The sequence below is a fragment of the Macaca mulatta genome, chromosome 7, assembly GCF_049350105.2.
Source record: "Macaca mulatta isolate MMU2019108-1 chromosome 7, T2T-MMU8v2.0, whole genome shotgun sequence".
NCBI classification, from domain to species: domain Eukaryota; kingdom Metazoa; phylum Chordata; class Mammalia; order Primates; family Cercopithecidae; genus Macaca; species Macaca mulatta.
The window spans coordinates 50,263,359-50,289,869 of NC_133412.1; the positions used below are offsets into that span (position 1 = coordinate 50,263,359).

The 26,511-nt window shown below is 52.2% G+C and overlaps 1 protein-coding gene and 1 long non-coding RNA gene across 5 annotated transcripts in view; one reads left to right on the top strand and one right to left on the bottom strand.

Moving 5' to 3' along the window:
• Nucleotides 1-26,511, bottom strand: part of LOC144329963 (uncharacterized) — a 96,468-nt gene that overhangs the window by 7,223 nt on the left and 62,734 nt on the right. The window lies entirely within an intron of this gene.
• LOC720414 (golgin subfamily A member 6C-like) lies at nt 6,499-25,274 on the top strand. 4 transcript variants are annotated; one of them, XM_077939689.1, is made up of 20 exons: nt 6,499-6,683; nt 7,200-7,300; nt 8,316-8,486; nt 15,018-15,137; nt 17,055-17,135; nt 18,297-18,335; nt 18,601-18,651; nt 18,752-18,833; nt 18,930-19,036; nt 20,068-20,154; nt 20,262-20,369; nt 20,562-20,649; nt 21,057-21,547; nt 21,822-21,902; nt 23,215-23,290; nt 23,721-23,812; nt 24,051-24,153; nt 24,236-24,336; nt 24,428-24,581; nt 24,668-25,274. In XM_077939689.1, the coding sequence occupies exons 1-20, from the start codon at nt 6,635-6,637 to the stop codon at nt 24,880-24,882; spliced, it is 2,397 nt and encodes a 798-aa protein (XP_077795815.1). In that variant the 5' UTR covers nt 6,499-6,634; the 3' UTR covers nt 24,883-25,274. The 4 variants fall into 4 exon arrangements, with proteins under 4 accessions (XP_077795815.1, XP_077795816.1, XP_077795817.1 ...); XM_077939690.1 differs by lacking the exons at nt 6,499-6,683; nt 7,200-7,300; nt 8,316-8,486 and adding an exon at nt 13,126-13,337; XM_077939691.1 differs by lacking the exons at nt 6,499-6,683; nt 7,200-7,300; nt 8,316-8,486 and adding an exon at nt 13,129-13,337 and having other exon boundaries at nt 21,822-21,890.

The following is a 26,511-nucleotide window of genomic DNA, read 5'->3' on the forward strand; positions in this document are numbered from 1 at the left end:
CACGCCCTCCAGTTTAGCACCTTGACAAGAAGGGTGGGGACACTGGGATCAGGCCCACCCCTCTGGTCCAAACCCCACGGCCCCAGCTGGAGGATGAGGAGATGCTGGGCTTGGGTGGGGGAATCAGGAATGTAAAGGGGCCTGCTCACCCCCAGCTTGGCTTAAAGGCTCAAGGCATCAAAGGCTCAGCCTGCCCCTCAGGAAGGAGCCTGGGCCCAGCCAGACACTCACCAGCACAAGGGCGACTGTGAGGAGCAGGAGGCCCAGGATGTGGAGAGCCATGGCATAGCTGGAGATGAAGGCATCCAGCGGGCTGGAGGCTTTGGGGCTAGGAGAGCCTAGAGCAGAGCAAGAAGGCTATGACCAGGCAAGGCCCTTCCTCAGACTTCTCAGAAGGCAGAATCTGCACCCAGAAGGTGCTGTGGAAACAAAGAGCTGGGGCTAGGAGCACCTTGGAGAGCTCCACGAGGAGGGAAGGCAGCAAGCCCAAAGGAGGAAGCAGATGGACAGAGGAAGGGGGCCTACAGAGGGAAGGAGGTACTGACCGAGGTCTGGGATGACTGTGTCTACCAAGAGGCCCTCTGCCTCACCCAGGGTGTGCAGACCCTGGCGCGCATAGTCCCACATGAGGGCCTGGGCTGGTGCTGCCCTGAAGAAGGTGGCACCCATTCTGGTGGTCAGTGGGTGTGGTCTGGTGGGAGGTTCACCACAGATTTCAGGGGCCTGGGCAGCGTTTGGGGACTAGGGTAGGTCATCTTTTCCAGCCTCCTGCCCTAACCCCACAACTGTGATCTGAGCCCTGGGTCACCCAGGGCCACCCTGGACGTGCTGGACTTCCTCTACCACCACTTAGTCAAAGTTCTACAGAGGTCTGAGGACAAGGGTCAGCGGGGGGGTCAGGAGATGATGAAGAAGGTCACAGCTCTACCAAAGGAAGCCTCATTCTTTGTGGCACCCGGCCCACCTCCCTGATGTGGGCCCTAAACCTCCGGCTGGCCCAGCCCTGCAGAGTAGGAGCCCAAAGGCATCTGTAGCGGTTCCTGTCATGCTGGTCTCCTCCAGGGCCCCTTCTGGAACCTGTTACCACAGATCTCACGGTTGGGGGGGGGGGTACAGCTCAGTCTCCCTTACCTGTCATCTGCCTCATAGGGGTTTTGTCCACCAAGGCCCCTGACGGCTCAGAGACCCACACCCATGGCCTCCTTCTTTCTGACTGCTGGCCCTTTCACAGCCTGGATACTTGAGCCCTGGGCAGAGGGGTAATGATCCCAGGACTGTCTTTGCAAGCAGAGAGGGTACTTGGCACCAGGCCCTGACTCCTTGGGCTGAGCTCAGCAGCAGGTGTGTGACCAAGGCCCCCTGGGCAGAAGGGGCTCGGCCCTGAGGGCCCATCACTCGCCACGTCTGCATGTTCCTGCTAGGCATCTACCCTGGGGACCCAGCTTTCCCCCTGCACCCAGCTGCTGGCAGCCCCATCTTGACTCATCCAGGGTCCTGGAGGCCACGCCAGGAAGCAGCCAGCAGCTGGGAGGAGCACTTGGTGTTTCTGCATCTTTTTTTATGGAGCTTCCTTTGGTGGTAAGGGCTATAGACTCAAGGGAGACTGCAGGCCACCCCTTCCCCATTCCCTGGCTGGGTGGGCTTCCAGCTCAGGAGTCTGACTGGAAGGACGGGACCGTCCTGTCACAGAGGCAGGTCTGAGTAGTCCAGGCCCAGTTTTACCCTCCAGCGGGGCCCCTCCCATTCACTTGTCCAGCTGGCTTTGCCCAAAGCACAAGTGACGTCTATGTGGACGGTGTCCCCTGTCCCCAAGGGGAGTATGGCTCCAGTCCTGGCCTGGAACTCAGAGACCTTAGAATTAGAGGCCACATCTGGCAAGGTGGAGCAGCATGGTCTGCCCACAGCCAGGGCAGGCCCAGACCTGACACCACGGTTCCCGTGTCTTCTCCCACTTCCGTCCTGCACATCACGTACACTACGTGCTGTCCCTAATGAATCCAAGCTGTCAGCTTCCGTCAGCTTGGCCGGGAAGTCATGCTGACCTTAAGGAGAACGGTGCAGCCTGAGTTGGGGGCTAAGTGGGAATGGGCCTGGTGTGGGGTGGGGAAGGTGGGGGTGAGGCAGGTGTCTGGCGCCTCTCTGCTTATCTTCCCTTCTCCCTTGCCCACAAAGGAGGCATCTTCTCCATGTACCTCTGGCACCGCGGGGACATAAAATACTGCCCCCGGTCTGTCTTTCCTTGGACATAGCCCACCTACCTTCCTGTGGGACTCAGGACTTTGTTTTGTCCTGTGGCCCACATGAGAAGCAATTATCCCTGCTCTGCTCAGCTGAGAGGACAAACTGAGGCAGAGCAGGGGAACAACTCTGTCATAGTCTTCCTGTTAATGGCAGAGTCAAGACCAGTCCTTCCCTGAGTGTCAGGTCCAGTAGACACCAAGCATGGAGGCTGTATTAGTCTGTTTTGCGTTGCTCTAGAGAATTACCCGAGACTGGGTTATTCATTTATTTTTGAGATGAAGTGTAGCTCTGTCGCCCAGGCTGGAGTACAGTGACACGATCTCAGGTCGCTGCAACCTCTGCCTCCTGGATTCAGGCTATTCTCCTGCCTCAGCCTCCCGAGTAGCTGCAAATACAGCCATACACCACCGTGTCTGACTGATTTTTTGTGTCTTTAGTAGAGATAGGGTTTTAAGATGGTTGAGTTTCGCTCTTGTGGCCCAGACTAGAGTGTAATGGCGTGATCTCGGCTCACTGCAACCTCTGCCTCCCAGGTTCAAGCAATTTTCATGCCCGAGCCTCCCAAGTAGCTGGAATTACAGGCATGCACCACCACGCGTGGCTAATTTTGTATTTTTAGTAGAGACAGGGTTTCACCAGGTTGGCCAGGCTAGTCTCAAACTGCTGACCTCAAGTGATTCACCCACCTCAGCCTCCCAAAGTGCTGTGATTACAGGCATGAGCCACTGCTCCCGGCGCTGAGACTGGTTAACTTATAAAAGAGGTTTCTTTGCCTCACAGTTCTGCAGGCTGTACAAGCATCTGCTAGGCTTCTGGTGAAGTCTCAGGAAGCTTTTACTCCTGGTGGGAGGCAAAGAGGGAGCAGACGTGTTGCATGGTGAGAGAGGAAGCAAGAGACGGGAGGCATCAGGCTCTTTTAAACAGCCAGTTCTCCTGTGAGCTAACAGAAAACTCACTCACTGAGTCACGTGAACCCGGGAGGTGGAGGTTGTAGTGAGCCAAGATCGCGCAACTGCACTCCAGCCTGGGCTGTGAGCAAGACTGTCTCAAAAAAAAAAGAAAGAAAATCCACTCATTACCATGGGGAGGGCACTAATCCATTCATGAGGGATCCCCCACCATGACCCAAACACCTCACACTGTAGGCCCCACCTCCAGCATTGGGGATCACATTTCAACATGAGAGGTGGATGGGACAAGTATCCAAAGTATGTCAGAGGCCTCCCCCTCCCTCTCATCAGAGTCTTCTGTCCTCAGTTCAGGTGCATGCTGTCCTCCATGCTTGGCTTCCTGGGAGGTCATCTTGGCCCCAAGGGGTTGGGCAGGGCCACTAGGCCGATGTTGGGAACCCTGTCTCTCGTAGTCCCAGCCTGGGTCTCCATCAATGGCTAGCCGGCTCTGCTCACTGCATTCTCTTTACACCTGCTCCCTGCAGCCCAGGGGTCAGTCTGGGTGCAGGCCTGGGTAGAGGTCCAGGATCAGATTCTGCCCCCCAGCTCATACCTCCTGTGTACCATGGCAGCCAAATTGCACCAGCATGGCCAGGAGTGCTGTCTTGTCCCTGTAATCCCAGTGTTTTGGGAGACTGAGGTAGAAAGATCGCTTGAGACCAGCCTGGGCAACATAGCCAGACCCTGCCTCTACAAACAATAAAATTAGGCATGGTGGCATGCACCTGTAGTCCCAGCTACTCAGGAGGCTGAGGTGGGAAGATCGCATGAATCCAGGAGGTCAAGGCTGCAGTGAGCTATGATTGTGCCACTGTACTACAGCCTGAGCAACAGAGCAAGACCCTGTCTCTAAAACAAGAAACAAAGTGCACCAGCGTGTGGATACCAGCTTCTCCTGGTGTGTGGACCTGACCTCAGTCGGCCCCATCGGTGAGTAGGAGACTGCCTATTGTCTTCCAGAGCATTCCCACCACTATACCTGTGACCCTCCTGCATTCTCTGGCAGGCTTTGTGAGGGGGTCTGTCACCTACCTCTCTGGCTGCCCTAAGGCCCAGCTCAAACCTTCCCTGGCCCTGAGAACCTTTTCCTGAAGAGTCTTTCCCCCCACCCACAGGCCCGCTCATTTCAGAGCTTTTGGTGGCATGAGTACAAGGATCAACTCTGCTACCAGCCTGGGAGGAAATGTCCCTAGGGTTGGGTCTCTGGATGGCATATGAGGGTCTAGACCAGGACCCTGATGCCTGTAACCTGAAGGGTAGGCCCTCGGCTGCCCCAGCTTCCCAGAGCCCCTCATCCAGCCTGACTGTCTGGTACAGGTCCGACCCCTGCATCCTTTGATCTTGGTCCCTACTGGGAACTCTGGTTACCCTGGCTTACCTACTTTTGGCTCCAGAAGTAATGCTGACATTCCCCATGAGACGAAGTTACATACTGAGACTAATGTAGGGTTACCTGGCTCAGAGTCACCATGGCTAGGCAGAGCTCAGGTCCTGGCCCTGTTCAACCTCCACCTCCCAGGTTCAAGTGATTCTCCTGCCTCAGCCTCCTGAGTAGCTGGGACTACAGGTGCATGCCACCACGCCCAGGTAATTTTTTGCAGTTTTAGTAGAGCTGGGGTTTCACCGTGTTAACCAGGATGGTCTCAATCTGACCTCGTGATCCGCCCACCTCAGCCCTTCAAAATATTGAGATTACAGGTGTGAGCCACCGTGCCTGGCCTCCCCAACACTCTTCTAGCTCTGGAGCCCTGCGGGGTCTATCTTGGAGCACCTGGAGCCCAAGAAGGTGCCCCTCACATTTGTGATCCCAGGGACCCACTCCCTGATCATGATGAAGGCGGACTGAAACCCGCTGAGGTGCCTGGAGCAAGGGTCAGCCTCTGCCTCCCACAGCCTCTCTGATGGGGAGGATGATATCCCAGCAGCATGAGCTGGGAGCAGAATCGGGAGGATGGGGGTTTTCTCTCTGGGTAGCTCTGGGCTCCAGGGTGGAGCCGTCTTAATGTGGACCTTCCCCTGTGACTATCCTTGGCCCTAGGCAAAGAAAGCAGCTTGCCTGAGGTCACCTGTCTGAGGGACAGAGTGGGACCTGCGGTCTTTCTCACCCAGCTGCAGCTCCCCCTCCCTATTGTCCCTTCCACCAGGTGATAGAGAACCTGGCAGGCTGTGCCCCATAGAAGAGTTCCATTTCCTTCTGGTGAGGGATGGGAACCAGTTGGGGAGGGAGGGATGAGAGGTCTGGGGACTCTCCCAGCCCTGCCTCACATTTGAAGGATAGTATCTGGGCGGCAGCATGGTTTAGGCTAGACCAGGCGGCCCCTAGGTTTATAGTCTGGTCTCGGGCAGGATGCTGCCATGTCACCTTTTCTTCTGCACGTCCTGACCTGGCACCCTACCTAGTTAAAGGTCTTCAGGCCTCCTGCCCCCTGGGCATTGCCCCCACTCCTTGCGCAGACACAGCCGTCCTTGTCCTGGACTAATCTTCAGAGATTCTTGTCCAGCCCACAGCTTTGCTGGACATCACAGGCTGGGCCAGGCCCCCTGCCCAGCACTAACATCTCTTTGTGAGTCTCAACCAGACTGAGCCGCAGCTTCAGGGTCAGAGTAGGCTCTGACTTAATTGATGTGACCCAGGACAAGGGGGTTTATTGATGGTGTCACATCTGCTTAAGTTCTTGGCCTCTGTGGTCTCTTTGGGGCATGATACCCCTCTGTCCCATGCTTAGGCGCCCACATGTGGCCACAAGTGCCTTTCCTACCTCATCCCTACTGGAGGCTGGTGTCCAGGCACCTGTGGCTCCAAGCAGAAGTCTGAGTGCAGAGCCAGGCCTGGGCAGATGTTCCGCAGGGGCTGCAGGAGCTGACAGCCCTGACCACCCAGCCCGTGGCCATCCATTCCCCTTCACTGTGGCTGGCCCCTCGTCCACCATCCTTCCAGGGGCCAGGCCTGGGCTCAAACTGACTTTTGCCTGCCCCTGGTCCTTCTCGTGTTCTTGGCTGAGCGTGATGGTGTTGCCCGTTTCCTTGATTATCCTCAATTAGAGGTTTATAGAGCCACATGGGGACATCACATCTCCTGTCTACCAGGTCCTCACCAGAGACAGGACTGCCTTGGGCCAGGCCTGGGATAGTCAGGGATCACGCTTACCTGTTGTGACCTAGCTTCAGCAGCTTCAATCTGGGCAATGGCCTGATGGGTGGCTGCCCCTTCTCCGCATGGGGGAGGCAGGAGAGGAAGGTCAGGCAGGAGATCTGCTTCCTGCCAACCTGAGGCTGGTTGGAAGCAGGGTGCCCACCTGTGCCTGTCTCACCTTGCTGCAGGTGCATCGGAGGCTGAACCCCTCTCCCATCCAGCTTGGTGGCCATCGGGCTGATCCACTCTTCCAGGTGGACCCTCTCTCCTCACGTGGTTCAGGTCCCATTGCACCACCTCCAGACAGGCCATGCTAGCCCCAGGGCCTCCCTTCCCTACTACTCATCCCCCAACCCCAGGTATGTGCCACCTCCCTAAAGCCCACTGTGTTCACCAACTGTGTTTGAACTCTGTCTCTGTGCAAGGCCTCATGCAAAGCCTGAAGCAGCCTGGCTGGTAGAGGGCCAGGAGACCAAAGCTTGAAGAGAGAGTGACGGTCTCCCAGAGCCCACTCGGTCAGCCTCAGCCCCAGGACTGTGTCCATGCTGGTCCTGGCTCCAGTGAGCCAGTTGTTTCCTGAGACACCTGTAAGGGCTCCTGTGGTCACGGAGGTGGCTAGGGAGAACAAAGCTGCCATAACCCTCCCTCCCTGAGAAGTCCCAACGGAGAGCGTTTTAGGCACAGGGCATTGTGGGGAGCATCTTCCAGGGACCCCTCCTACACCCTGCCCTGCCCTGGCTCTCTAGTCAGAAATTGCAGTTGCTTGGAGAGTGGGACTGACCCAGGACGAATGCCTATTTTAGGCTGGCCTTTGGGGTGCTGGGGTAGGGGCAGGGGTGCTTCAGGGATAGGAAGGAGAGGCCTTTGTGTTCCAGAAGTGCAAAGGAACCTGGTGCCAGCTGCAGTCAACCCCGATGTGATGATCTTTCTGCCCACCCTCTTTGATGTCTTGGAGCTGGCCACTTTCTTTGGCCAGGTAAGCTCATGGTCTGGGCTCCTGGGGTCCCCTCACTGGGCCTGCCCACTCCTTGCAGGTAGGGGAGCCTTTGGGCTGGGACTATCCTTGGCTCCCCCTTCCAGGTCATGGGTTCAAAGACCATTCCTGGGTTCCACCACCACCAGGCCTCAATGGTGTCCTGATGGGCGCAGGAGCTGCTGGGGCTTTCTAGACTAAGACCCTTGCCTATCTCTGTGTTCCCCGTTACAGTGGGTCTGCAGAAGTCGGCCTCAGTCTCTGCCCTGGAAGCCTGCCTTACCTTGCCCTGACTGCCCCACACCCAGTGGCTCTGATCCACTGTAGAGCAGCCAGGGCCCCCGTTGCTCACACCCTCTGGCCTGAGGATGACTGGCTCTGTGGCTGGGTTCAGGGAGTCAGGGAGGGGGGTGGGCCTTGCTCTCAGCATCCCCTATTCCCACTCTGACCCCTTTTCAGTCTTCCTCCTCTTTTGGGCTCTACCCTGGGACCCTCCCAGCTCCTCACACCAGATGACGGTCTAAATATCTAGAAATCAATATTTTAAATACCAACTTTGGATTGCTTCCTGACTTTTCCATACCCCCAAAGGGCCAGCGTTTCTCTTAGGACTGACAGTCTCTCCAGCCCTACTAGGCTGGATGAGGCAGGCGTAAGGGTGTCCCTTTCCCAGCCCTCTTTGAGGAGGGCTTCCATCACCTTCCTGTGACCTGGCAGCAGGACCACGCTTCGGTGGCAGGAGGGGCAGCCCCAGCTGTGCCTAAGTCCTCTGTGTGGTCTAGCTGTGTGTTCTGAGGGGGGTCTTGGCCACCATTTCCTCCTCTGTAAATGAGACCCATACCTGTGGCATGGAGGGCGGGAGGCTGGTGTGAGTGCCAACCACTTGGAGGAGGGCCCTGAGTGAGCATGGACGTGGGAGCAGGGGTGTTCCTCGAATTTATGCACCTTGGGGATGGGAGCGGGGCTCTCTGCGTGGGTTGACAAGGCATTGCTTTTCCCCACCCCACCTCTGTCCCAGACCTGCAAGTCCGGTCCTTGGGGGTGTAGGAGGAAAGAAGCCCCTGGCTGTGAGTCCTCAAGATGGACCCTGGCCCTCTCTGGTTCTGAGTTCCTGGGAAAGTCGGTGGTGTTGGAACTCCGGATTCATTCCTCAGCGTTGAGGCACTGTCTGTGGAAACCGTGGGACAAGGTGAAGGTGGGGAGAGGAGAGGCTTGGAGTTTGGGTTTCAGCAGAGGGATCAGCAGCGTGAGGGGTCGCCTGTGTGTAGAGGAAAGGGAGTGAAGGCCAGGAGTGAGGAATGAGTCTGAGTGCACCCAGGATGGTGCTGCATCTCCTCCCACATCCACCTGGCCCCAGGGAAGGGAGAAGAAAGGCCACGAGACAAAGGGGAAACTGAGTTGGGTCCATACATGTCCTTCCATGACCTGGAGGTGCCACTGTCTGGCCCTCAGGCAGTGGGAAGTGGGGGAAGGGAGATTCCCTCCCCACGCCACCTGTTGTCTGTCCCAGGTCTCCTGGCCCCCTGTGCACCTAAGTTCAGTCTCTGTCGGCCCCCAGCATCATTTCTGGGGTTGGTGGGAGGCAGCTGGGAACAGTTTAGGGGTAGGTGGGGCCTGCTTGGGCCACTGCCCACAGTAGTGGGGAGCTTTTCTGGCACACTGACTGCACCACCCAGGCGCTGCCAGTAACAGCCCCCAGGGAGTGTTTGCAGAAGGCCTTGGTGGGCGGTGGGGGTGGACCCCACCCAGAACAAACACCTGGGCTGGCATCAGGGAGAACAGCCCTCCACTTACCTGTCTGGAGGGTCCTCTGTACCACACTGTGCGTGTCTACACTCCGAGGCTGAACACACTGAGGGAGGCCCTCCACTTTAGCACCTTGACAAGAAGGGCAGGGACACCGGGATCAGGCCCAGCCCCCTGGCCCCAAACCTGCAACCCCAGCTGGAGGGTGAGGAGGTGCTGGGCTTGGGTTGGGGAATCCGGGGTGTAAAGGGGCCTGCTCACCCCTCAGCTTGGCTCAAAGTCTCAAGGTGTCAAAGGCTCAGCCTGCCCCTCAGAAAGGAGCCCGGACCCAGCCAGATACTCACCAGGACAAGGGTGAATGTGACGAGTAGGAGGCCTAGAATGAAGAGAGCCATGGCATAGCCGGGGATGGAGGTGTCTAGCGGGCTGGGGGCTTTGGGGCTAGGAGTGCCTAGAGCAGAGCAAGAAGGCTATGGCCAGGTGGGTCCCTGCCTCCCAGACTTCTGAGATAGCATAATCTGGGCCCAGAAGGTGCTGTGGGACCTGTTATATGTCATGGACCTACCTCAAAAATACTAGCTAAGTAAAAAAGCCAGACACGAGACCACATATTGTATAATTCCATTGATTTGAAATGTCCAAAAAAGGCAAACTGATAGACACAGAAGTGGGCTGATTTACCTCAAGAGGCAGCGACTCAAGCTCTCTAGACGACAGGTGATACATCCATGAGAAAAAATAAGGAAAAGAAAAGAAACTTAAATATAAATAAATGAAAATAATGCTTCTCCCTTGTTATACAGAAAATCACATTCTTCTTGTAATAATTCGGAAGACAAAATATGAAGAAGTCTTTAATTTTGCCACTCAAAACATTCTGGTTTGCTGCTTTTTATACTTTTGTATGCATATAAATATTTTAAAACATAGAATCATAATATATAGTCTTTTGTCACTGTGTTTTGGGCATATTTCTATGGCAGTAAACATATCCTTGGCATCATCATTTTTAAAAGCTTGATGTGTATTAAGCTAATCATTCCCACCCCTGAAGTAAATGTTCTTATATATATTTTTTAATGGACTCAAGCAAGCATTTTTGGACTGAATTCATAGAAGCAGAATTTCTGGAGGACAATAGCATAAAACAATTTGAGGATATTTAATAGAAATTTTCAAATTATTCTGCAGAAAAATTGGTTCAGTTTATATTCCCACCAACAGGGGCAGAGCTCCGGTTTCCCCCTTCCATTTGCCCTCTTTGCTGGTATTTAAGCAGAAAATCTCATTGTTTTCATTACATTTCTTTGGTTTCTAGTGCTTTTGAGTGTTATTATTTTTCTCCATCACCCAGGCTGGTGTGCAACAGTGCAATCTCGGCTCACTGCAACCTCCGCCTCCTGGGTTCAAGCAATTCTCCTGCCTCAGCCTCCTGAGTAGGTGAAATTACAGGTGTCCACCTCCATGCCTGGCTAATTTTTGTATTTTTTAGTAGAGACAGAGTTTCACCATGTTGGTCAGGCCGGTCTCAAACTCCTGACCTCAGGTGATCCACCTGCCTCGGCCTCCTAAATTGCTGGGATTACAGGTGTGAGCCACCGGACCTGCCTTGAATCCTTTTTATATGTTTATTGGTGATTGTAATTCTCGTGGGAAGTGCCTGTTTCTCCATTGCCTATTTTCTGGCCAACCTCCAAAGTAACATTTCACTTAATTTTTATCCTGCTGATTGAAAGCAATTTAACTTAGTGATTTTAATGTTCATAGGAGCAGGACAGACTGTAATTATCTAGGTCTTGCCCTGTCACCCAGGCTGGAGTGCAGTGGCATGATCATAGCTACTGCAGCCTCATACTCCTGAGCTGAAGCAATTTTCCTACCTCAGCCTCCCAAGTAGCTAGAACTACAGGTGTGTGCCACCATGCCCAGCTAATTTTTTAAAATTTTTAGAGAGATGTGAATTCGCTATGCTGCCCAGGCTGGTCTTGAACACCTGACTTCAAGTAATCGTCCCACCTTGACTTGCCAAAGTGCTGGGATTATAGGCGTGAACTTCTGCTCCTGGCCAAGAGCTCATTTTGTTTGTTGGTATCTTTTCATATTTGAGGCTTTGGTGCTAGCGCTGAAGTATTACATTCACCATCTGGGGTTTACAGGACTTTTGTTTTGATATTGAACAGATAGAACTGTTTAGTTCTGCATCTTTGCAGGCATACTGAATGTGCCTACCAGGACTCTGCTTTATATCCATTGAAAGCAAGAAATAATACAGTAAAACTTTGCCTGGGTAGAGGCTTTGAAAGAATGGAGTCTTCTGGTTTAATTCTATTGACTTGGAAGTGTGAAAGTGAAAAGAATTCAAAACTTACATTTCCTGTTGAATGCAATTTGAAAATATAGCCAATGATTCCACTTTTCTTTAGTAAGTTTGGACATTCCCATCTACTTGGTGTTTTATGATAGAACTGCTAGTGTGCCTGCGACTTACATTGTGAAGATATGTTTTTAAAACTTGAGAGGTAAGAGGGTGTAAATGGTGTTGTATGAGATCAGGCTGGATGAGAACTGACACTTGTAAATATACTTTTTAGACTGAATCTCTGATTGCCACTTGTTTTCTTATTTAACTCATAAAAATAGAACACGTTGGATGAAGGGTGGGAGGAGGAAGGAGATTTATGACTTTTAATTGCATGTCATTGTTTTATATCAAGAACATATGGTGTCCTTGGCTTTGGGCCTACAGAAGGAAACACATTTTTCTACCTGTTGTATGCCAGAGGTTCTTGAACACCTGGAGGGGTTACTGCAGCACAGATTTCTGAACCTTACTCCAGAGTTTCTGATTCACCAGGTCCAGGGTGGGGCCTGAGAATTTGCATTTATAAAAAGTTCTCAGGTTCTGCTGGTGCTGCTAGTCCAGAGACTACATTGCTGAGAACCCTCTTGTCTACTAACCTTAAATTGTGGAACTCTAGAAAAAAGCTTAGTTTGGTGTGGGATAAGAATCTCACAGGTTATGGAGTAAATCATGAAAGATTCAACTCTTGATCCCAGTCTAGTGTCTAATTCAGGTAACAAGCAATACTCAGTGACATAACACAATTCTTGATTTTCATGATTGCAAGTGATAGCCAAGTATCAAGTGAGAAATTCAGTTTCATTTGCAAGGCTTAGAGAGGCCAGATGATTCTAGAAAAATAGGCCTTGTAATTGCTTTAAACCAGTAAAGAGGTTTGAGTGCTTATTAAATGGAAAGTTTTGTGTTTTTCTTTATTTTATTTTATTTTATTTTTTGAGATGGAATCTCGCTCTGTCGCCCAAGCTGGAGTGCAGTGATGTGATCTTGGCTCACTGCAACTTCTGCCTCCTGGGTTCAAGTTATTCTCCCGCCTCAGCCTCCTGAATAACTGGGATTACAGGTACCCACCACCACACCTGGATAGTTTTTGTATTTTTAGCAGACACGGGGTTTCATCATGTTGGCCAGGCTGGTCTTGAACTCCTGACCTAAGGGGAGCCACCGCACCCGGCCCAAAAGCTTTGTGTTTTTAAAGATATTAGACATGTTTCTTGTTTTTAAAAAGTCTTAATAATGTGGGAGAATAAGAGAAATGTTTTTCCAAGAGATATCCTTGTGATTATTTTACCTTATTGGAATGTTGGATAATATAGTCTGCTTCATTAATCATCAAACATGCTATGGATTTTCCATTTTTATAGGATTTGTGTCTCAATTGAGGTAATACTGGTAATTCTTGTACTCCATCTGAAGATAAAAAATGTAGGCCAAAATCATAGACCGTACATTGAAGCTGGATTATGAAGATAGCTCTGGAGGAACATGTAGACACACACACACACTGACACACATATATATAAAGTATAAACACATATATATTTTAAAGTTTATTTTTAAAGTTTTAAAGCAAAAGCCGGCCCCTCCCCTCTCCCGGAGTAAGCAGGCCCCGCCCCTCACCCCAAGTGGGCGGGGACAGCAGTTGCATGGGCAGCTTCCTTTGTGATGCCACAGGTTCCTCTGGACACACTGCTGCCTGGCCACGCCTCCTTTCCCTTTCATCTTTCTCACTGACCAATGGGCTTGGAGCATTAAGGCCACACCCCTTTTCTGTGTTCTATTGGCGCCCTGGTTACGCCTCCTCTGGCTCAGTCACACAGCTGACTGGTAGGTGACTGGAGGTGTTCCCTGATGTGGCCCCAACCCTGCCTCCCTCCCCACCCCGCGATGTTAGAAGAAACTCGAGAGCGCAAATTGGCAGCAGCCAAGAAAAAGGTAAAAAGCACCAGGTCGTGGCCCCCCAATCCAGCCAGAGATCCGCTCCAATGGCAAGACCACTGCCAGAGTCTATACCACTCCTGAGGCACACCGGGCTGGGGCCCCCAACCCTGGCACCTCTGGGCTCCCCCCACCAAAGTCCTGGCAGTCAGTCCCACTCCTTCAGCAAGAAGCCCAGCCCCTGCCCTCACCAATCACTCCAGGGTGACTTTGGGTGGGTGACTCCTGGGGCTCCCCACTCCATACTCAGCCCTCACATCCTGCCACCCCAAGCCCAACCTCCCTGGGTTCTCGGGGCTCACCTCTCCAAGGACCTGGGTCTCCCAGCCCCAGGCCCCCCCATTGCCATTCATCCCTGGGTGACTTTGAACTGGTGATTCCTGGGGTTCCCTGCTGCAGATTCGACTCTCCCCTCCTGCTGACCCAAGCCCGACCTCCCTGGGCTCTTTGGACTGGTGTCTCCAAGGACCTGAATCCCAGCTCTATGTCCCCCTCCACCATCGTGGATCGGTGACTCAGCCATCGCACTGATGTGGTTTCCCCCACCCCCAGGAGGAGTGGAATGTAGTGATGTCACAGTCCCCCTACGAACTGTCATTACTGCTGCAAGACCAGCCATTGATCTTATGACCCAGTCCCCTAAGCATTCTCACCCCATTTCTGGTTCCTTGGGTCACAGCACAAATTTCCAGCTGGAAGGGGAATGGGGACTATGGGACCTAGGGGCAAGAGGTTTCAGGCTGCCTCACTCCCTTCACATAGACATTGGCAGTGTGAAAAGCCTACACTTCACCCGTGAGCTCAAAATGTTGACTGTATCTCTGGGTGGCAATGGGAGAACGAGTTTGGTTTGGTTTTCTCCCAGCCTTCTACTCTCCAAAGAGAATTTAACATTTTTTTCTGAGTTCTCCACCTCACATTCTAATTCTCCACGGTTCTGGGACCAGACAGAGCTTCAATCACTGGTCCCTGAAGTGAGATTTGCTCATCCTCTGTGGAATAGATCTTCGGAAACTGAACTTGACACCTTGAATCTTCCTCCTATCATCTCAACCTGGGGCACTTTGAGTGCCACAGGATAAATGCGGGAGATCTTTCTAAAGCATCAGTTTCCCTTGATTCTCTTGAGAGAGGAAAAACATTAATGTACTTAGGGATGACAGTCACACAGGTTTCTAAGAGTATACCAGACTTCTCTCTGAAATGAGACTTGGTTGTCCTCTTTCTGATAAATTCCCAGATTTACCAAAAAAGCTGCCTTCTGCCATGAGGACACATTGATATAAAAGTTTGAGAGGTCCTGGTGCACTTCTTCACACTTACAGACGTGTGAGGATGTATGACTCTAAACCACACAGCGTACAGTTCCTGCCTACTTAATGCTGACTTTTCTACCACTGCCTCTGGTTTTGGTCCCTGGCAGCTGCTGATTCGTGGTAAAATCCCAGAGCTTGGAGTCAGAAGACTGAGTTTAAGTTCCATTATTGCCCCCCCCGCCTTTCATTTTTAGCCATAATATCAATCCCTCTCAGTCACTAAGTGACTGTGGCAACATCATGTACAGTTCTTGGTGGCATTAAATCAGATGGTGTATAAGAGTATTTTGCAAAAACTGTAAAGGAGGATGTGGCTGTAGGGGCTGGTAGTTATGAGTATTACTGCTCTTCTTTCCCACAGCTAAAAGAATATCAGCAGAGGAGCAGCCCTGGTGTTCCGGCAGGAGTGAAGACAAAAAAGAAAACTACTGGCTGTAGCCCTGAGACAACCACTTCTGGTGGTTGCCACTCACCTGGGGATGTGAGTCTTGGCTGGCCAGTCTCCTGGGGACAGGGGGCCCAAGGGGCAGTAGAGGGTAATTGTTGAGATTGCTGGGTACTTGTTCAGAATTCTCGGTTTGAATGCTGCCTCTCCATCTGCTAGGGATCTGATTTGTGTCAGTTGCTTGAGCTCCTTGGGCCTCTCTTTTCACATCTGTAAAATAGGGGTAGTGTGGTTTGACTTCCATTTGTGAAGTTTAAATGAGATTTCATATTGTTGTTGTTTTTATGTTAATCCCTAGTACATGGCCTGCTGTAAACACCCAGGACACCCAGGAAATGGTCATTGCTGTTTGATTTTCCTCATCCCCAGTCTCAAGGGGAACCTGGGCCAATGAGTACAGTCACTTGCCATCAGGCTGTCCCTTTAGGAGTCACTGAAGGGGGCTCCAGCGTGTGGTGAGGAAAGCCCCAGGCACTAGGAGTAAGAGAAGATCTAACTTGCCACCAGCTTGCTGGGTGACCACAGAAAAATCACTTCTTCTCCTGGGCCTCAGTTTCCTCCTCTGTAAGATGATACTGGACAAGATCAGTGTCTTTGAAACTTGCTTTTTAGCTGGAGCCCCCTTAGTTCAAGTGAACCCTTACTCAGAAGTCTGGTTTTATTAATGGAGGTGGAGGTCTGGAGCATTACCAGATTCATCGCCCACATCCTGGGCCTGAGGAGAGGGGTCCAGTGAGCATATTAAGAGCTGCATTGGTCAGGTGACTCTACCCTGTGACTGCATCGCTCAGGGAACATTTCCATCTATTTGTTCCTGCCCCGGCAAGGCCGCAGGTGGCCATTTGGAAGAACGGCATAGGCCATGGTTTTAATCTCCTCTGCTCTTCCTCAGCATTTCGTTTTCCTGAACCCACGTCTTCCTCCTACCCTGACTTTCTTGCTTCTCTCTAAACCACTTCTGTCTTTCTCCCCCTGCCTTGTTTTTTCCCTTGTCACCTCCTGTAGATTCAGGACATTCTGAAGGTGCTGGCGTCCAACCTTAACCACTCCAATGGGGTAGTGCTACCCCATTGAAAAAGTGGAAGGCGAGGCAGTGCCAGGACCCCTCTCTGGCTTTTTGTCTGCAGCTGTGCATGCCCCTGAGGCTTCTCTGGTTTGGGGGATACTTTGCCTCTGGCTTATTTTTATGTTGCTGCCATTAACCTTCAGCCTGTTTATGTCTTCTTCTTCACCTGCTTGATTGATTGGGTTTTTTCCTTCCCCACATCTTTTATAATCTTGGAAATGGTGAGACATATCTTAAAGTTTAAAAGTAATTTGGGAATAATGTACAGAGCAGGCACGTGGGATTTGGGGCTTTTTTTTTTTTTTTTTTTTTGAGACAGAGTCTCTCTGTCACCCAGACTGGAGTGCAGTGGTGCAATCTCGGCTCACTACAACCTCTGCCTCCTGGGTTCAAGCAATTCTCTTGCCTTAGCCTCCTGAGTAGCTGGGATTACAGGCACCTGCCAGGGTGCCCGGCTAATCTTTGTATTTTTAGTAGAGACAGGGTTTCACCATGTTGGCCAGGCTGGTCTCAAACTCCTGACCTCACGTGATCCACCCGCCTCAGCCTCCCAAATTTCTGGGATTACATGCGTGAGCCACTGTGCCCTGTCCCTTACTGTTTTTATACTTTATATCCATAACTGTTTCCCATGAAAGCATTTTCTTTTTTCATTTCTCATTTTTATTACCTCTGCATCATCTGCTACCCTGAAGGATCTAGAGGTAAGAGGCCCTGGGCCGAAGTGCAGTGACCTTTCATGCCAGCCCTCCAACCTCCTCTCACAGTGGGAGCTGGGTGCCCCTCTACCAGCTGAGACAGCCCACACACACACCAGCCCTAATGATTGTTCTCTCTACCTCTCCCCGCAACCCTCCTCCAACTCCTCCTCTCTGCGTGCGCCTCAGAGCCGGTACCAAGAACTGGAAGTAGCCCTGGACTCAAGCTCCGCAACAATCAATCAACTCAATGAAAACATAGAATCATTGGTAAGAGTCCAGTGGGGTCTCCTGATTCCATGCTGCCAATCCTGGACTCCAGTTTCCCCTTGGGGCCCTGAAGAAAGGGGCTAGGGCCCCTGGTGCCAAGGGTTAATGGGCAGCTGGAGTGCCTGGGCTTCACCTGGGGGGACCCCAGAGCAAGGAGCATGCAGCATGGCTCTTCTGTCACTGTCCTGTTTGCTGACTCTCGTCTTCAGACACCTCTGCTCCAGTCCTTGCCACACACACCCTGGGGTTCTCGCCTCTCAGAGAAGTGAGGGTTGTTAGGGGCTCCGTATTTCTGCCCTGACTCAGTCCCTAATTTGTTCTTTGAGTCTGGACTAGCCAGCTCTCCTCCTTGGGCTTGTGTTTCCAGAGGAGGTAGAGTATCAAAGGTCTCTGTTAGCTCTGAGAGTCCGAGAGTTAAAGGGCCCTAGAATGGGCCAGGTGCGGTGGCTCAAGCCTGTAATCCCAGCACTTTGGGAGGCCGAGACGGGTGGATCACGAGGTCAGGAGATCGAGACCATCCTGGCTAACACGGTGAAACCCCGTCTCTACTAAAAAGCAAAAAACTAGTCGGGCGAGGTGGCGGGCGTCTGTAGTCCCAGCTACTGGGGAGGCTGAGGCAGGAGAATGGCGTAAACCCAGGAGGCAGACCTTGCAGTGAGCAGAGATAGCGCCACTGCACTCCAGCCTGGGCGACAGAGCGAGACTCCGTCTCAAAAAGAAAAAAAAAAAAAGCCCCTAGAATGGAAACCTCAGGGCCAACGGCTCCCGTCTGTCCTTTTCTGTCCTGTATCTGTGCTGTGAAGACCCGTGCCTGGTCCGTATGTGCTCAGTAAACGTTCATTGAATGAACACATCTTTCTAAATCACAAACTGGCAGAACGGTGGGCCTTTCTCAGACTCCGACTCTAGAGGTTTATGTTACTGTCCTTTTGAGAGAATCCAGATTCCGACTTTGAGTTCTGTGGCTGTGGGCAAAAACCAACAAAGACCCAAATCCTCTGTCTTTGGGAGCTTGAGGAGAGTTGACCAGTTCATGTTGCCACTGGGTCTGAGAACTTTGCCTTTAAAATCCATTCCTGGCCCCTGCCTACCGCTTCCTGGTCTCGGGAATAGAGTTGAAGGGCCCCCCCCTCAGTCACCTGAATTTGACTCTCCCCACAGAAACAACAGAAGAAACAAGTGGAACATCAGCTGGAAGAAGTAACGCGATTTCTTTGTTTGCACACAACATGACTGCTGGGTTTGGGGGGCACTCAGATGTAGAGGCGCCAGTCTCGTCTCACCCACTCCCAGCCTGGGGAAGAAGGCTCACCCCTCAGATTCCACCCCATGCCTGCAGGGTCCCTGAAAACCTGGTCCCATGGGTGTGCCTGTCCTGGGGCATTGGTGGCATGCTGGGGGCATGTCTCTTGCTGTGCCATCTCTGCCTCCCCCGGGTAAGAGCTCTGTCTTCCTCTTCCTACAGGAAAAGAAAGCAAACAATGACATACACAAAGCACAGACGGAGCAGCTAGAGGTGAGTGGAGGGTGGGGAGTTTTCTCCTGTCCTCCGGAGAATGTGTCTTTCCGTCTCTTTCAGCACTTGCTTGGCTTTTCTCCCAAACGTTCAATTCCAGACAATCAACATCCTCACATTGGAAAAGGCAGACTTGAAGACCACCCTTTACCATACTAAACGTGCCGCCAGACACTTCGAAGGTGAGAACGTGGGCACCCCATCATCCTTCAACCTGGCACTTTGACAGGTCTTTAGGGGGAGTCCTTTGGGCCCCATCTCAACCTCTGTCATTACAGAAGAGTCCAAGGATCTGGCCGGCCGCCTGCAATCCTCCTTACAGCGTATTCAAGAATTGGAGCGGGCTCTCTCTGCTGTGTGTACACAGCAGCGGGAAGAGGACAGGGTGAGTCCAACCAGCTGCCCCGTCCCCTGGCAGCCTGGCTTCCCAGATGCAGGAGTGAGCCTAAAGGTCCCTTCTGCAGGATGCAGTGTCCTGCCCAGAAGGCAGCGTGCTCATTTCTCGCTGCTTTTGTGTGTGGTTGTTAGAGGCAGCCTGGGGCTGAGTCAGCTGCTGTGGGTGAGTTGGGGGCACTGTCGGGAGCAAACACTGGACACAGAGCTCAGAGGCCAAGTGCCTGCCCTGCCCTTACCTGGCTGTGGCCTTGGCCAAGTCCCAGGTGGGGTATCGGGTACTTGTACTGTGAAGGTACAGAAGAGTACCTTTACTATGTCACCATTTCTGTAGAGAGAGGAAAGATGTGTGTGTGTGTGTGTGTGTGTGTGTGTGTACGTACTATTATACATAAAACATGTCTGCAAGTGTTCATAAAAAACTCAGGAGAGAGTAACAGGGTGGCTGGGACACACTTCCCTTCTGTACCTTCTGAGTTTTGGACGATGCGAATGTATCATCCTTTCAAAAAGTGAACAAAAGATTAATTTTCCCCCCTCTATCTGTGCCCCCACACCTAGCAAGAGAAAATGGGCTTAGAGAATCGGATAGACCTGGGTGTTCAAATCCCAGCTCTGTCTAAGTGATCTTAGGCAAGCACTTAACGTCGAATACTCCATGTTTTTCATCTACGCAATAGAGGTTACCCTAGTAAATGTCTCATATGGTGGTTGTGAGGATTAAATGGGATTGTTAGCATGGTACCTGGTGAAGCACTCCATTCAGGTTCAAACAGTGGTAGTAATAACAGTAATAACAATTGTAATATGATCTGATCTCTCTGGGCCTCCGTTAGCCAGCAGTAAATTCGATCTCTTTCCCTGTCCCTTCCAACTTTACTGAGTTCTTCTAAAAACCAGACCACGGGCTTGGAAATGCCTTGATCTTTACTGACTGAGTTGTATATTGAGCCTAGCGATAACCCTTTTGAGGGGCACTGCCCGGGCTCCCCAGATCAAAACTTCTCACTCTTCACCATCCAGTCCTCGAGCCGCAGTGAAGCCGTCCTCCAGCGGCAGTTCCGGCAGACCTTAAAGGAGCGGGCGCTGCTGAACGCACACGTGACACAGGTGAGACTTTGCAGAGGGAGGGATGTGGAAGGAAGATGACCCCAGGGGACCAGGAGCAGGTGAGGACCAGTGACAGCCCTTCCTCACTTCTGTGCCCATTCCTGCAGGTGACAGAGTCATTGAAACAAGTCCAGCTGCAGAGAGACGAATATGCACAACATATAAAAGGAGAGAGGGCCCGGTGGCAGGAGAGGATGCGGAAAATGTCGGTGGAGGTGAGACCTGAGCCTTCAGCCCCCACCTTAGATGGGTCACTGGGTCTTTCTGGGCATCTGTAAAATGGGACTAGTACAGCCAGAGGTGGTCATGGGTCTGGGCTTTGTGGAGGTGGGGGCAGAGAGGAAGATGGTAGCCTGTCCAGCCACCAGCCCCCTCTCCAGGGCCCTTTCCCTCTGTGCTTTGGGCAGGCTCGCACATTGAAGGAGGAGAAGATGCGTGACACATATCGGATACAGGAGCTGGAGAGGACCTTGTCCGAACTCAAACACCAGATAGGTAAGGTGGGGCTGGTGTGACCTGGGAGCAGAACTGGCATCAGAGGGCTGTGGGGTGGCTTAGGATGCCCCAGGGAGGTGGGTGAATGGAAGGGCTTTGAGGCAGTGGGAAAGTGGTCTGTGCCAGGAGTCAGCAAGTCTTGTCATCTCCATGAGCTCAGGGTCCCCATCAGCAAAGAGGGAGGAGTGCCCATTGTCAGCCACCCACAGTGCTCTCTATCTGAAAGTGGCTTGGAAATGGGCACCATCGGGTGCGAGGAATCATTAGCAGCGAGGCCAAGCTTGGGAAGCCTGAGAGGAGCTGTGAATCAAGAGGAGGGTTGTTTCTTTTTTTTTCTTTTTTTTTTTCAGGGGGGAGGGGGTGGGAAGAGGAATCCAGAGGCCCTTATTGTCTGCTTCCTTTCTCAGCTGAGCCCTCATGCTCGGCGCCCCCAGCAGGGCCTTCTGAAGTGGAGCAGCTACAAGATGAGGCCAAACACCTGAGGAAGGAGGTGGAGAGTTTGGTGGAAAAACTGCAATTCCAGGTGGAAAACAACCAGGCCTTGAGTCTCCTGAGCAAGGAGCAAAAGGAGAGGCTTCAGGAGCTGGAGGAGAGGAGGCTGTGGGAGCAAAATGAGAGGCTTCGGGAGCAGGAGGAGTGGACGCTGCAGGAGCAGGAGAGTCTGCGTGAGCAAAAGGAGAGGCTTAGGGATCAGGGTGAGAGGCTGCGAAAGCAGGAAGAGAGACTGCGAAAGCAGGAGGAGAGGCTACAAAAGCAGGAGGAGAGGCTTCAAAAGCAGGAAGAGAGGCTGCGAAAGCAGGAGGAGAGGCTACGAAAGCAGGAGGAGAGGCTCACGCTTTCCCAGAACCACAAGCTCGACAAGCAGCTGGCCGAGCCACAGTGCGGCTTCGAGGATCTGGTGGGTTGCCCCACCTGGGGAGGCTGCCCTCATCCCTAGCCCTCCAGGCCTTTGTTTCCCCACCTGTAAAATGGGGCAGTGTAGCCCTCACATGAGATGGTACTTCTAAAGGCACCTGTGAGCCAGAGCTCATCAGGCCCTGCTCTGATGGCTGTGGGGGAGGGGATGATTTTTCTAACCTGCCTCCACCCTTCCCCGTGACATGGGAGACAGACACCAAGTTCAGGGTTCTCCAGCTGCAGTGGATGGCCACTGATTGCTTCTCTCTGTCCAGAACAAGGAGGACAAGAGCGCTCTGCAGTTGGAGCAGCGAGTAAAGGAGCTGCAGGAGAAGCTGAGTGAGGTGAAGGAGATGGTAACCTTTGCCCCATCCAAGAAGGGCTGGGAGGCGGGCACCAGCCTCTGGGGAGGGGAGGTGCCAGGCCAAAGGCAGCTCTAGCTGGAGGGAAGGTGACCCCAGCCCCCTCCAGAGCAGCCCTATAACTGTTTCTTGCTTCCTGCCCTCTGACTTTTAGAGGTGGGTAGCCCTGGGCTCCTCCCAGGTCTGGACATTATAATCCCAGCTAGAGGCATGGAGTCCCCCAATCATAGGGGAAGAGACTGGTATAAGAGGTTCCTTATGCCAGGGGCAGTAGCGCACACCTGTAATCCCAGCACTTTGGGAGGCTGAGGCAGGAGAAACACTTGAGGTCAGGAGTTTGAGAACAGCCTGGCCAACATGGCGAAACCTCATCTCTACTAAAATTACAACAAAAAAAGTTAGCTACGCATGGTGGCGCATGCTTGTAATCCCAGCTACTCAGGAGGCTGAGGCATGAGAATCACTTGAGCACGGGAGGTGGAGGTTGCAGTGAGCTGAAATTGCACCACTGCACTCCAGCCTTGGCCACAGAATGACACTCTGTCCCAAAACAAAACAAAAAAGCCTCCTTCGATTCAACCTGGATTCTGGCCTCAGTTCCACTGGTCACCGTTCAGCTATTTTTCATCTCTGAGTCTCTGTTTGTTTAACTTGAAAAGGAAGTTAGCATTTTGCTTGCAGAGGTGCTGAGGATTAAATGAGAGAATACATGGAAAGCATTAGGCTTGTAGCACACTTAGCAGATGGTGGTTGGCTCCCTCTGCTTTTCCACCAGTCTGTGGCCTGCAGTTTAAATGGTGGGAAGGAGGACATGTGATTTGAGACTGGGGAAGGAGGCATGGGGTTCTAGGCAAGGGAGGAAGTTTCTTAGGCCTGGAGCCAGGGGCCAGGGGCCCAGGCAGGTGACAGAGCCCCACAGTGCTCTCACTACCCTATTAATGGTCCCAGAATCTGGAAGCCAGCCACCACGTGCCCTCATGCCCAGGGTCTTCCTGCAGCTGGAGCTGAAGAGCCAAGAGTCTCAGAGTCTGCAGCAGCAGCGAGACTAATACCTGGGTCACCCGCAGCAGTACGTGGCCACCTATCAGCAGCTGACCTCCGAGAAGGAGGCGCTGCACAGGGAGTTACTGCTGCAGACCCAGCTCATGGACCAGCTGCGGCAGCAGGAAGCTCGGGGCAAAGCGGTGGCTGAGATGGCCTGCCAAACCTGCAGGAGACCCAGGGGAGGGAGTCGCTGAGGACAGGGCCCCGAGGGGGACAACCTGGCAACCTCCGTGCCTTCTCACTCTGTTTCCCGTCCCCTTAGGAGCACCTAGAAGCTGCCAGCCAGTGGAACCAACAGCTAGAGGCCCACTTGAGCCTCATGGCTCTCCCTGGAGAAGGTACAGGAGACCACTCAGGGGAAGAGGAGAGAGCCCCAGGAGGAAGGGGGCACTGTCAGCAGCACAGGATTGAGGGGTTGGAAGAGACCTTTAGAACAGCTGGTCATTATGCCGACCGGGTGTCTGCACTAAGCTCGGCATGAATATGGTGACCTCCTGGGAGCAGGGGGCCACCAGGTTGCCTAAGGATGAGTGAACTGGCCCAGATCAGAAAGGGAGCAGTTCAGAACTCCGGCACCGACTGGTAGCAGGACTGTGCCTGGGCAATATAGCAAGATCTTGGTTCTTAAAAGGAAAAATAAAGAACAGCAGCTCCTTCCCCTCTGGGGAGGGGCTGTCTCAGGGTTACACAGTGAGGGTGGGGAGAGGTGGGCCCACAGTACCTCCCTTGTTGGGTTGTCTGAGGACCCCTCTGGCCACCTCCCCACAGGAGATGAAGGAGGACATCGAGACAGCGAGGAGGAGGAGGCACCTCGGCCCATGCCACACATCCCAGAGGACCTGGAGTGCCAGGAGGCCATGGTGAGTCTGACTGTCCCTGCTCCACTTTGCCACCTTCCTCTGTGGTCCCTGGAAGGAGCCAGAGGCATGGGCCCCGCCCCAGGGACTGGGGATGAGTCTGTGTGTGGGGAGAGCTACCGGGCCCTGCAGGGGGCCATGGAGAAGCTGAAGATGAGTGCCTCCTGGCGTGGGCCAAGAAAAGTGGGGGCGGGGCAGGATAGGTCACTCCCGAGGTGTGACCCCATTATTTTGGCTCCAGAGCAGCTTTATGGACCTCCCGAAGGAGAAGGCGGACAGGAAGGAGCAGGTGGAAAGACTAGAGCTTGGATTCATCCAGCTCTCTGGAGCGACAGAGGGCATGAGTGAGCAGGAGGCCAGGGCATGGCAGGGGGAGCTGCAGGGCCGTCGGAGGGGCCCCAGTGTCTGAGCCCTGTCCTCTCGCAGGAGACTACATCAGCGAATATGAGAGCCAGGGGGCAGTGCCAAACACTCGGCACCAGGAGAAGGAGGACGTCATGGGTCTGGCTCAGAACGAGGAGATGAAGGTAGAGGGCGTGCAACGTCTCTGCAGGGGTGGGGGTGGGCGTGGGATGTGAAGCCAGCTCAGGCGTGGCAGCTGAGCACCCCTCCTTGCAGGTGAAGCTGCTGGAGCTGCAGAAGCTGGTGTTGCCGCTTGTGTGCAACCACGAGGGGCATGACAAATTCCCCCCCGCTGCCCAGAACCGTGGTGATGAGCCCGCTCCAGGGGCCCCAGCCCCCCAGGAGCTTGGGGCTGTGGAGGAGCAGGGTGGTGAGTAGAGCCCTCAGGCGGGGTGGGCAGGCAGGAGCAGGGGAGGCTCGCACTGTGCTCAGACCCCCGCCTCCCTCTCTCCGAAGATCTTTGTGAGGTGAGCCTGGCCCACAGCGTGGAGCCTGCAGCGGGAGAGGCCAGGGAGGGTTCTCCCCGTGGCAACCCCACCGCAGAGAAGATCGTGCAGCTGCTTCCTGTAATGCAGGACACCCAGGAGCACCCAGGCTTGGCCAGCAAACCCTGCGTCCCTTTCTTTTACCGGGCAGCGGAGAACAGGGAGATCAACATCGTCATCATCTGAGAGCTGGTCAAGAAATTGAAAACAACAACAACAACAACAACAACGAAAAGTTATGGGGTTAATCCCCTGCACAATTCATTTACTTCATTTGAATGTTACAGCCCCTCATGTTTATTTGTGTTTCTAATTTACAGTTTAAATTTATTTATAAAAAGTTAAGGGAGAGTGGCTCTTTCCCTAATGTTCACTGTGGCATCCTTTAGCATTTTTGTTTTTACTTTGATAATTGTAGGTCTTGAGTGTGCATATCGAGTTTGCCCTCAGGTGGTGGGAGTTCAAACACACAAAGACCCACTGTTTGCACAAAACTATTCTTGCTGGTTTGGAATAGGCTGCCATGCTTTTTTTACTGTTATTGCAGCATGTATATTCATTACAGAATTCAGATAAAATTCGCTTGTGTTCTGCTATTATGTTTGATGGAATCCTAATCACAGTGAGCTCTTCATTAGCTCAATATGTGGTTTGCCCTCAAGTGCGCACTGTTTCTTACTTTGTAATATGCCCCCGTGAGTACTGACATGTAGAGTTGTTTAAAGGCCGAGAACTGGAAACAGCCTTTCCCCTATTTTCTGTGTATTGGGGATGGGAGGAATAACACTTTGTGGAGCTTTATAAATCTACAGAAGAGGAAAGTGGCCTGCTCTGGCAGGTGTGTGCAGGATAGAGTGTGTTTCATTTGTTCTGGTGCCAGGAATGAGTGCGGTACTATGGTAGTTCCCTTAGGATTTGTACGTGCTCTGGGCTCCTGAAGATATCGCAGCATGAGCTGCAGCAGTTGGACTCTTTCTCAGTGACCTAAAAGGGATTATTTCTGAGGAATGAAAGGCTCCCATCATTGACTATGGATGTGGAAAATCTTTTCTAGCTTAGAGCCTTTATATCTACAATACTTTAAAGTCAGAGTTCATATTACCTGTTTTAATCACATGACTACAAGTCCCAGTACGCAAAAGGGCACTGGTTGGCATTCTTCTTAATGTATTCAGTAAAGATCGTAAGAAATCCTTTCAGAGTTTAAATGTCCCTGGAACAGGCATACAGGCTCTAGTCAAGAATGAATGCGAGTGAAGGAAAGCTGTGTGACACCTGGCATTCCTCTATGTTCATGGAGCTTCTTTGAGGCTAGAAGATTGATTTTACCATCTAGACCTCTCTGGCTAACACCTATTCTTTATTGATTACTCTGACATAGGAATTTACTTATTTTCCTTGAATGGAAAACATTGTAAAAACAATAACAACCATTATTAAAACCAATATATGTGAGAGTACTTAGTTGAAACAAAAAAGAGATTTAGTAGACAGTATTACACTACATTTGAAAATCAAGGGGAAGTTTATGCAACTTAAAATGTTTACAAGCTGCTGTGCAATCTACTGTTTGTGAAGCTCAAAGTATTATGAGGAAAAGTGTCTATACCATCACAGAGTTATGTTTCCTCACAAAGTTCTTTACGAAGAGTGAAATATGTTTTTATACCTCTCGGTTTCAGTTAGAGGCATATTTTGTGCCCTATTTATGTTAATGTGTCGTACATGATGAATGAATTCTTTCAGTCATACATTGCCTAAATCATAACTTAGTGGTTGCGATGAGCCGAGATCATACCACTGCACTCCAGGCTG